Below are 10,757 nucleotides of genomic sequence, written 5' to 3'. Positions count from 1 at the left end.
CGGCTCCGCATAGGAAGATGATGCTCTAATCCTCCTCACTTCGACAGGACTAGAAAGGCACCGGCCTTTCCGTGATGTTGTTCCATCAGTTAGATGCTTTTTTTTTTCCCGCAACGGGCCTCTGGCTGCAGCTATGCTGGACTTATGCCTGGTTCCTGGTGAGAAAGTGCCATCCCGTGGCTAAGTGTGAAATCCGTGCTGCTTCATCGCTGAAAATAAGCCTCATGCAAACCCACCTCAGACAACTGTAACTCCTGTCCCACTGCACAGATGTGCTGCAGCAAAGCCAGGCCAGCTCCCACACCTTCGTAATTTTCTGCCTTCCTCCTAGTTCTACAGGGACACTTAGCTTTTATTACCCCTTCATTATTATTCTTTGGGCAACAATTATCGTTATGTTCCACTGTTAGCAAGGTCTGGCTCAACCACAGGGTTTGAAAGTTGAAGGTGGCATTAAAATAACGAAGCTAAAATTCTTCCTCGTGTTACTGTATGGAGAATTTTGCAGACTTTTGTTTCAAACCAGAGCTACTGCTGAAAGGACCCTCGACATGACCATGCGCAGGAGGGTCCTGCCTCAAGAAAATAATGGAGATATTTGTGATATGCTGGCCCAGACACTCAAAATCTGACAATGAGACAGGTTTTTGTCTTCCCAACTCAAGGCAATGGAGGTCCTGAGCATTAATAGAAATCAAGCACAGAGAAACAGAAACCACTACCTTTATTTTTTACTTTTTATTTAACACCAATTACATTTTAAAAGCTGCTTTCCAACTGGATTGTCCTGGCATGTCCTGGGGCTGTTGCTCCCCAGGGCAAGGACTTGGCATGGCCCCTTACTGAACATCCTAAAGTCCCTCCCAGCTCCTTTCTCCAGCCTGTCCATGTCCCCCTGGATGGCAGCATGACCCTCTGGTGCATGAGCCAGCTTGGTGTCACCTGCCAGCTTGCTCAGGGTGCACCCTACTCCATCACCCATGTCATTAATTAATCAAGATGGTAAACACAATCAGACCCTCCGACTAGACTTCAATGCCACTGATCACGACCTTTTGGGCTGACCTAGTTTTCAGTCCACACTTCTGCAGCTTCGAAGCTCAAAGCCATCCACACAAACGCTAAAAAGAATTGGGTTGGGCTGTTTGGGTTTTTTCACTTATCCACTCACAGCTGAGGCATATGTTGAGCAATATTAGCTTCAAACAGCATCTGTAACAACAGCAGGTTGAGCAAGAAAAATCCAGGAGAGGACTCATTCCACTCACTGCCTTGAGAAATGGCTGAATATACCAATAATATCTCTTAGAAAAAGAACTTAACAGTGGTGATGTCTTGTGTACTTAGAAGCCATGGGGATCTTGACTCAGCTGGACACCACAATCCAGAGACGCGGGTTGGCGGGCAAACTAAGGGGTTACCTCAGATAAATGTATTAAACCCAAGTTCAGGAGCGGGTGTTTTCCCCTCCTCAGTAAAAGAGTCTGTAGGCAGGCCTTTACTTTTCCTTAACCAGGCTTTTTTGCGTGCTTTTTGCTGATCTTCTCTGAGCTTTACCTGGTGTGCCCAGTACTGAGCTGCAGGAGCTGCCTCATACTCCTCCTTCCATTTTCCCATCAGAAGCTTGAACCTGCTGTCACCCCGGGAAGGGTCTGCAGCATATGGACAAAAAGGCTTTTTTCTTCTGGAAACCGCATCAATTTGATCCGTTCTGAAGCTGTGAAGGGATCGACAAGCTGAACTCCACCTTCAGGGCGAGGGATGACGTTACCTCGACCACCGCCAGCTTCCTTTTGTCGCGGCAAACCACAAGTCTTGGGCCGCATGACAGCAGGAGCGGGGATGGAGGAGTTCACAGCAGGGCCGTGCAAAGAGTTTTTCAGCTTGAACCGCAGCATTTTGGTTTCGAAGGGCACGGAAATTCTCTTCATGGTCAGGGAATCACTGTATAAACTCACCTGCTGGAGCTGGACTGCCTGATCCTCTTTGTGTTGCAGAGCGGTTTTGGATAATCGGACCTTTTCTGGGCAGCGTTGCTGATGTTCCAGTGGGGGTTCCCACGCTTCCCTGATTTCGGCAGCACGCTCAGCCCTGGAGCTGCCCGGGGCTGCCTTGCAGGCATTCTGCAGCATGCTGACTGTCAAAAGGAACTTGTCAGGGGACAGAGGACAACTCGCACGTCTTCTCTTCATGTGCTGCCAAGCTGCTTCTGCCCTATCAGGATGTGCTGGTGCATAGAGAGGAGGGCCGTGCTCAGGCTTGCCACCTGTTTCCAAAAATAAAACACAGTTGGAATAAAACACAGTTGGAGCTGAGGGTAGTTTTTGTGATCGTTGTTGGCAGGGTAGTACTCTGCATAAGACCAGGGTGGGTGCTGGATTGACAGGCTTAGGGACAGGCCAAGTTTGTCTGTAGAACAGGCAGCGTAGGAAGCTACAAGCCAGCTGTGCCCATTTTTCAGTTTGCTCATCCTTGGCCTCACTAGGGACACTGCCAGCATCAGAGGTAACTAACTCTGTCTTGGTTGACCCAGAATTGTTCCTTACCATAGCCTGTATGGGCCAAACTAAAGTCAGACTCCGTAACACTCTCGTGTTTGTGTGGGGATGGCTTGGTATCCTCCAACTTGTTTGGAACCATGGTTTCCCAAAGGAGGGAGGGTCCCCACAACCTCTTCCCAGGCATCCCTTTCATGTCCTACAGTTTGTGCTTTGGGAAAGGGCTTCAAGACAGGTCAGCTCCTGGCAGAAATCTTTGAAGTAGCCAACACCTAGAAACAGCTTTGAGCCATTCCCACTCCAAGCTGCGTTGGAATTGGAAAGCACAAGACGTGCTTTGCTGCCTCGAGGGGTGCAGGGAGCGACCTGTGCTGCGTGACAGACACATCCGGGCGGACTGGGTGATTATGCCCTTGACGAGGAACTGGATGGGGATTATGACCCAGGCTGCACAAGACGCTCAGACCCTTGGCCTTGCCACAGTGATTCATTTGTCATTTTGCCTGGCAATGTCATACTGTCTGCGTGTCATTGCTCTGCAGTCCAATCCTGTTTTTCCAGACTGGTTCACTGGAACTTCTGCCCTCTGGAAATATATCTCAGGGAACATGAAGTTGCAGTGCGAAAAGGCAGAATATGGCACAACAAGCTAATGAAAATTACTGTTTGTTCCTTGCTCATAGAATTTAGAACTGTTTAATCTGCACATACATAGGACCCTGAGCCTTAGCTAAAACACCAAGAGTTTGGGGCTAGACTTTCAACTCTCCTGGAGTAAGGTGTCAGAGCGTATCTTAAACTTTAAGATCCCCGCAGATTTTCAATGTAAAACCTGGGAAAAACTTAAGACAAACGCCACGTGGCCACAAACCACTGTCTCATTTTCAAGTTTCAGGTCGCCACATTGTTGCTGGCTGAGACAATTCACATACAGGCTTTTTAAAAACAATTTTCTGAGTTCCAGCTACTGATTAAATACCAACTACTGGAATAAGTTTTGTGCACGATTCTCCTACACCTGTTAAAGAAATCAAAAACTAGAATGTGGATACAGTAAAAAAAACCCACCTAGATATTAGAGAACGAAGCCTCACAGCTAAACCTGAGCACTTGTCCTGTTTATTTGATTGATTTAAAGCAGCTTCTGTAGCAACCAAGTGATCGTTTTACTGCTGCAGGCCTTCCATCTAGAATGGGCCTGGCTCCTAGGGATCCTCACCTTTCATTTTGCCCACTGGATTGTTTTAGCTGTCCTTGTTAGAGGAATTACTGCCCTGCCCAGCTGCCAGGAGCCCTTACCAGCAGCTGTGGGGATCCTCGCAGACCTTGCTCTCACTGACTCGCCCCATGCGAAGGTGTGGGGTTGTGCTGCGCCAGGAGGGAAAAACTCTTTCTGCTGCTCTGCCTGAGTGAGAAAAGGCGTTTCCATCCGGAGAAAATGCTGCTGTTGCTGGCAAGCTGCTGACTGCATCAGTTCACGGCACAGAGCTGGAAAACAGAAGGAAGAGTCATCTCTGAACTTCGCCAATCTTCAGTTTTATTAAATAAAAATCTTCATGATTGACAGGATTTCAAGTCCTTGGTTGCTGTTTTACCTCTTATCGCTAAAGTTTTTGGTATTAAAAATAATCCAAAAGTGTTTGATTAGCAGAAAACAGAATTCAAAGGTGCAAGGAAATACTGATTTTTTTTTGAGTAGATGTGTACACAAACCACACTTCCCCCCCACTACAAATATATTGCATTCTCTATTTATTTCCTGCTTCTGCAAACCCTAGACATTTTACCAAGGAGAGCTGCATCAAGAAGGTTAGCATCTGGTGACCTTAAAAGCATAAAAAACTTCCTTAGCCCATCAGTTTCTCTGCAATATACAGTTTGATTGCTGAGCTGGAAGATTTGCAATACACACGGTATTTAATAACTGCTGATTTTTTTTTAAAAAAACAACTAACATCACAATGTTACAATTTAATAGGTGCCTGTTTATGTGCAGCTGCATTTCCCAGCAATGCCAGATCCTGAATGGAGGTGTCCTACGACTTTCTAGAGTATTTTCTAATAAATAATTCAAGCACTGAATCAGCAGCATGTTTCCGTGCATGCCAGCTGTAAGAATATGAGTAATACTACTGATTTCTCTATTAGTCAGAAAGCAACAGTGCCTGTCTTGACAAGCACATTGAATTTATACCAAACCTTTCTAAAGAGGCTTTACACAAGCCTGGAAATGACGGAACTATTGAAGAGCAACAGCACATCTACCAGATTGCGCTTTTATAAAAAAAAGCGGAGAGGCTGCGTGTTCATTCAGATGAAGGCACTGGGTACTTAAAAGCTCTAACTCATTTCAGAAAAAAAATTTCCAGTGTGTTGTATGTAATACCTGGAGATGTTCCACAGCTTTTCGGTGAGCAGCGGCAGGTCCAGCAGGGCAGCTCCAGCTGGTCAGCATCTTGCACCTCCCGAGCGAGTCGACAGGGGTGAAGCTCTGCTCTTCTGCAAGTCCTCTTGCACCAGTTTTTCTTCCCCATCATCTCTCTGTCAGCACCTAAGGTATAGTCCCACTTGATCTCCTCGAACTGGAACATCAACAGAGTAGTTGGTGAATTGACCACCATCCTGGAGAAGGAAGGAAGAAAAAGCCATTAAAAAGATCATTAACACACTTACTACCTAACAGGGCCACTGCATTGCGCAACACAAAATCCAAGGGCACTTAAAACAGATCCGAGATAATCAGCACTTGTTGGGGGAAGCAGCCACAATTAGTCCCATCAATCAGTTGCTTTAACTCATTGTAACTCACACTCCACAGGAGCTCCGTGGGCCTCTTCTCGTTCAGCTCCATGCCAAAATTAGCTTTAAAGTAATTTGGATGACCATCACCAACAGTGGCCTGAGCCAGGCCAGTGCAATGCCACAAGTAAGTGGAGATACCGTATTATCAGGGACATTTTTCTCCCTCCCTGGAAGTGTCCAAGGCCAGGTCGGATGAGGCTTTGAGCAACCCAGTCTGGTGGGAGGTGTCCCTGCCCACGGCAGGGGGGCTGGCACTGGGTCATCTTTAAGGTCTCTTCTACAACACAAACTATTCTATGACTCAAACATAAATTGGAGGGGTGTACTGGGTCTAGCTGGGATAAAGTCAGCTTTGTTCAGAGCAGCCCCAACATTGCTGTGGTTTAGAGTTGTCAATAAACAGTAGAGCCCTTTAAAACTTGTGAGAAGGACAGTAGAAAGAAAAATATGCAGTTCCCTAAATTACAATGTAATCCACCAATTCGGTTCAAAGAGTGATGGCAGCTGTTGTCACTGACCTGTTTCCTGCAACATAGAAAGAAGATATGGGGTTCCCACTGCTACTGGCCAGCAGCACTCTCAGGCAGCTTCCAGTTAAGAAGTTAAATATCCGAATCTTGCCGTCAGCACAGCCGCTGATGACTCTGAGACAGAGGAACTCCAGAGACAGAACTTTCCTGAAAACACAAAACCCAAGTGTTGGGACATTCACAAGGAGACATGATGAACTACCTCTCTTGTCATGGAGGAGCTGCAAGGGTCTGTCTCCATCACCGGCCTAAAGAGAAGAGCTGATGAAGACCGTTAAAAGGTCTAATAACAAAGTCCTTGATAATCACTCCACGTCCAAACCAACCCACCCAGTGCATCCTCATAGCAACCATACTGGTTATGGCCATCTGCTGCATTTTAAATTTCCTTTCTATGTCTAGGAAAGTTAAGCGAAAACAGCACAATACTAGAGGTTTCACAGTTCTAATATACAGACAAAGCATTAGAAAATGGCACAACATACATCTGGTAGGGTTGAGCATTAACCCATCCACCACCAGCGTAGGACAGAGTCCATAGAGTTATAGTGCAATACCCTCTTGCACACAGGTTGGGATGGGATCCTTGAAATATTGGACTCTGTACTGTCAGTCCTAAGTCATCTCTCTTTGTGAACCGGTGGTTGTGTATTTGCATTTCAGGTGTTATAAGTCTTAACCGACAAACGCTGGTTGTGACCATGTAGTGCCTGACACTGTTTATAAGATGAATATTGTTGAAAGTGAGGATATTTCAAATAGTAGGACTGATAACAAAGGCACTTTTTTTGTTTCTATAAGAGAGACATGTTTCTATACAGATTTAGTAGTGCTGAACACAACTTGAAACACATCCAATTCCTACTTAGGGTGATGGAAAGCTATCAGGCATCTCTTAAGGTTTCCCAACATGCTCCATGCCAGGACATATCCATCGGTGCTTCCCGTGACTAGGTGCCACCGATCAAAACACAAGCACTTCACTGGGCCTTGGTGCCCTTCAAGTATCTGCAAAGTAAAAGAAATAGGTGTGGTACTGTCAGTAATCTGGATGCAAACATGCTAAGATACCTTACAGCGTTCACAGTGCCAGCTTTATATACCATAGTGCAGTTTTATTCAGTGTTATAAGATGCCATTACACTCTGTGGATAGCTGTAGTAATTTTACAGTCACCAAAAAGAAATATTCTGGCCTTGTTGCTGATGGGGAGCTACTTTCTTGGAATTAACATCCATTTTCCATCTTGTGCCAAGCAGATATTACTGCATCGAGACCTTTATAATCTACTGAGTGTTTTCCCAGGAACAGAGCAGACTGCCCTGACTGTGGTGGAAGGGACAACCGCAAGCTCAGCTGGAGCTGGGATGTCTTATGCCGGAGATGCATCTCAATTTGCACACATTAAATTCAATTTCCCCACAGGTAGGAAAAGCTTCACTCAGAGATGTGGACTAATGCCAGTTCTGGACACCTGGCTGAGGGAATTAGCAGGCTCTGGCCTCAACCTTTACATTGCAGAGCAGCTACCCAGCAGCTTCAGCTTCATCAAGAGCAAGTTTCACATTTTGGGTTAACCCACGATACCTTCAACCCCAAGGGCTGTTAGTCGAGCCCTCCCACCCTCTTCTCAGGTTCTGACCATTTCTACAGGAGTGGACATGAATGTATCTACTGAGGACAAGTAATGATGGGGGTTCAGCAAGGCAAATCAAACCCTAGGTTAAAACTGATGGTCATTTTCAAATCAGTTTTTATATTATTTGCTTACAAGTAATTCTGCAGTTTTGTCAGTTTAAACTGCTTCTGTCTTGGGGGCATGAGTTTTTATTTTTAGAAAGCCTGCAGCGAAAGCAAAAGTCTACGATGACCTAACACAGATGGTTTTTGACCATTTAGCACAACATCATCCACCTAAGAAAAACCATCTTACTTTGACCAGGGTGCCTGTCGCAGCACACCAGATTTTCACCAGCCCTTGGTCAGACCCGCTGACGACGTGGGTGCCGTTCATTTTAACAGTCTGAACAACACCACGGTGCTTCAGTGTCTTGAGACATTTCCCACTTACCAGGTTCCACACTGTTAGGGTCAAAGGGCAGAAAAATTTAAAATACATACACTGACAACGATACGTTTTGCTGCACACAACACAAATTAAAAGTTACTGTTGGAGTTACAGTTACACCTTGTAACTGCGGCTCTGCACAGCAAAAATTTTAAATGCACAGTCCAGAAAATAGCACATCCTTTTCACTTTCATTCTATAAGCTAATAATAAGGAAAACTCCAGCAAAACTGACAGCTGGTGCCACTTTCCAAAAAGCTGGTCCAGCCCAATAGCCACAAAGCCATTAAAACTGAATAAAAGCAGAAATAACGAGAATGTATTCAATGACATGGGGATCTTGCACTTGTGTGTGTCCACAGCTTAGGCTGTTTGGAAATAAAAATGAGACACTAAAATTTACCCTCTGACTTATTCTCACACTCATACACAGTGTGTGTTACTCTCATCACTGCAGTTTGCCTGCGGCTGGGAAACTCCTGGTCCTGGCTCTCACCTTTCACCAGCCCATCTCTGCCTCCCGACACAAACTGCTCTTTGTGTAAATCCAAGCAGGTGATTGTCCCACAGTGACCGTTAAAGATTTTCACACAAGCACCACTGTGTATATCCCAGCATCTACAAAGGACAAATCAGAAAGGGAATAGTGATTAAAATAATTGATGGCTTAGTCATTTTATTCGTTATTTCCTGCTTAATGGTCTCAGCTCTTCTTCTGTACGCACAAGGTTAAAATCAGGAGTCATTTCACCAAGGTGTCAGAGGATTTGGAATGATCAAGCCAGGCTTAGTACTAAGTTCTTACCCACATACTTCGTTCTGCCTCCAAACCACCTGGATCACCTCCTGCCCTGGCACAGGGCGCAGTGCCTGGTACAGCGGGTGCCAGGGTGCTGAGCCTGCTCAGCGCAATGTCACGGAGAAGCCCATCCTCCCTGAACTTGACATTTGTAAGGGCAAAACATTACTGCAAGCACTTATTTGAAAACCATCTGGTGTCTTAAGGTACTTTAGGAAAACTTTTGCATCACTGCATCTTACTGATTTATCACTCGGCACTGGGTGAAACTGGGAGACAGTAGCTGTCCTGTGGGAGTGGGCTATATGTTCCCTTGACTACTGCCCTTTCTTCATTACTCTAGTGAAAAATGATGGAAGGAGGATTCCTAAAGGTTGCAGTGGAAAGATTAAAGTCTCATTTCTCCTAGGCTGGCCAAGGGGCACTAGTCCCAGCATCGCTCACCTGATGCTGAGATCAAAGCTTCCACTGAGAACGAACCCTCTCTTCTCATCCAGGAAGAGTGCTTTGACGCTCCCAGCATGGCCAGAAAGCAGGAGGGGCATTTCTTTCATTCTTGACATATCAAGGAGCCTCACGTTGTGGTCTACAGAGCCAATGGCTACCAAGTTTCCACCACTGTAATGGACTTTTCTGCTTCGGTCTGACCTGGGTAGAAACAGACCCCGAGATGATCTTTAGCCAGTGAACAAGGTGTAACAGGTCTAAGACTGTGACAGGCATTTCTTTGATGCTTAATGGTCCTCACTGAGCCGGTGAATCCTCAGGAGGGCACTACAGCAAAGGTCCCCAGTTCTGCATATTCAGGTTTGTATTTGGAGAGTAAGCCTAAAAAGAGAAAGTGGCTCCTCCCAGCCCCATGTCCATCACGATATGTGGTGTATCACTAACCTTTGTGTCTTCAGAAATAGCTTATCTTCGCATCTTTATAAAAACAAATGAATTTGTCACTGAGCATTTCTCAACACGATGCTGGAGAGACCTTTCTCCAGCATCGGGCATTCTCACAGAAGGACTGCAGGGAACGGGACAGCATCTCAGAAGCTGCTGTTTGGTCCTACAGCTGGGCAGTCTACTCACTGGTCCATGAGGATATGAATATTGTAGGACCCACAGAAGACATTTCTCTCTTCCAGCAGGATTGTGTTGGTTTTCAGACCATGATAGGCTGCCTGCAAGTTGTTTCCCTCTTCCTAATGGAATGAAAAATAGGGAAAAGTAATTTGAGGAAGGAAGAATACAGTGTGATTCCATAATATTAAACATATTGGCTTGATCCCCACCACAGTGATGAGATCAACAGAGACAAGAAAGGGGTGGTAAGGAACATCCAGAGTGCAGGAACTTCCAGGAGCAAGGTTCCTTTCCCACGCCATATTCCATGGCAAAAGTGGAAGATCTGACAGCTGCACCCTTTTTTTGGGAGGAGGAAGGCTGTGTCAGTGCAGTGCTGCCCAGCCTTGCCTGCACCCTTGTCCTCAAGGCCATGCATGTGACTCGGGGACAAGGCAGGGGTTCGTGAATGCAGCCCCTGCACCATGCAAGAGGGTGCTGGGCAAGCGCTGCTCCTTACGAATTGCTCCCCATGGTGCGAGCCAAAAGCAGGAGAGCAGTGTCTCCCTTTTCACCATCCTGTCTCCCAAGACCACCACGTCCTCCTCCCTCCCCAAATACAGAAATGCTGGATGCATGGAAGGCAAAAATCTTCCAACATACCTTCTTGTTACCTTGCCATTTGTGGCTCTGCTCTTCGACGACATCACCCTCCTCATTTAACTGTGGAATTGTCACATCCACTGTTTTGGCGTAGTTCACAACGACCCCTCTAGGGCACAACTCCTGGAAAACACCAGCAGAGGCACCGTGGTCGCGGCAGAGCCCAGGCAGAACAAGGATGCTGCTCAGGTGCTGATGCTTCAGCCTCTCCCCGGGATGCTGAGTTTACGTGCAAAGCAGAGCTGCACACCCTGGCTTGTAGTTTAAGACACCTGGCTTCCATTTATCACTTGTTCATGAGAAGTTAAATCTTATACTGTGTCTTGGGTTACAATATGTAACCA

The 10,757-nt window shown here is 46.1% G+C and overlaps 1 protein-coding gene across 1 annotated transcript; it reads right to left on the bottom strand.

Annotated features, from left to right (window-relative positions):
* Positions 1 to 1,422: 1,422 nt before the first annotated feature.
* On the bottom strand, positions 1,423 to 10,536 carry LOC104269971 (F-box/WD repeat-containing protein 10-like; the record flags this gene model as incomplete). The annotated part of the gene is made up of 10 exons (XM_009879074.1): positions 1,423 to 1,652; positions 1,772 to 1,984; positions 4,885 to 5,120; positions 5,819 to 5,977; positions 6,696 to 6,838; positions 7,764 to 7,912; positions 8,395 to 8,516; positions 9,142 to 9,345; positions 9,778 to 9,890; positions 10,414 to 10,536. Coding segments are annotated over 10 exons (1,692 nt in total), but the record flags the coding sequence as incomplete, so codon positions are not given.
* Positions 10,537 to 10,757: the final 221 nt, after the last annotated feature.

This window comes from Apaloderma vittatum, unplaced genomic scaffold, assembly GCF_000703405.1.
Source record: "Apaloderma vittatum isolate BGI_N311 unplaced genomic scaffold, ASM70340v1 scaffold27911, whole genome shotgun sequence".
NCBI lineage: Eukaryota > Metazoa > Chordata > Aves > Trogoniformes > Trogonidae > Apaloderma > Apaloderma vittatum.
The sequence above is the reverse complement of the archived record's forward strand: the minus strand, read 5'-3'. Positions and strand labels throughout refer to the sequence as shown.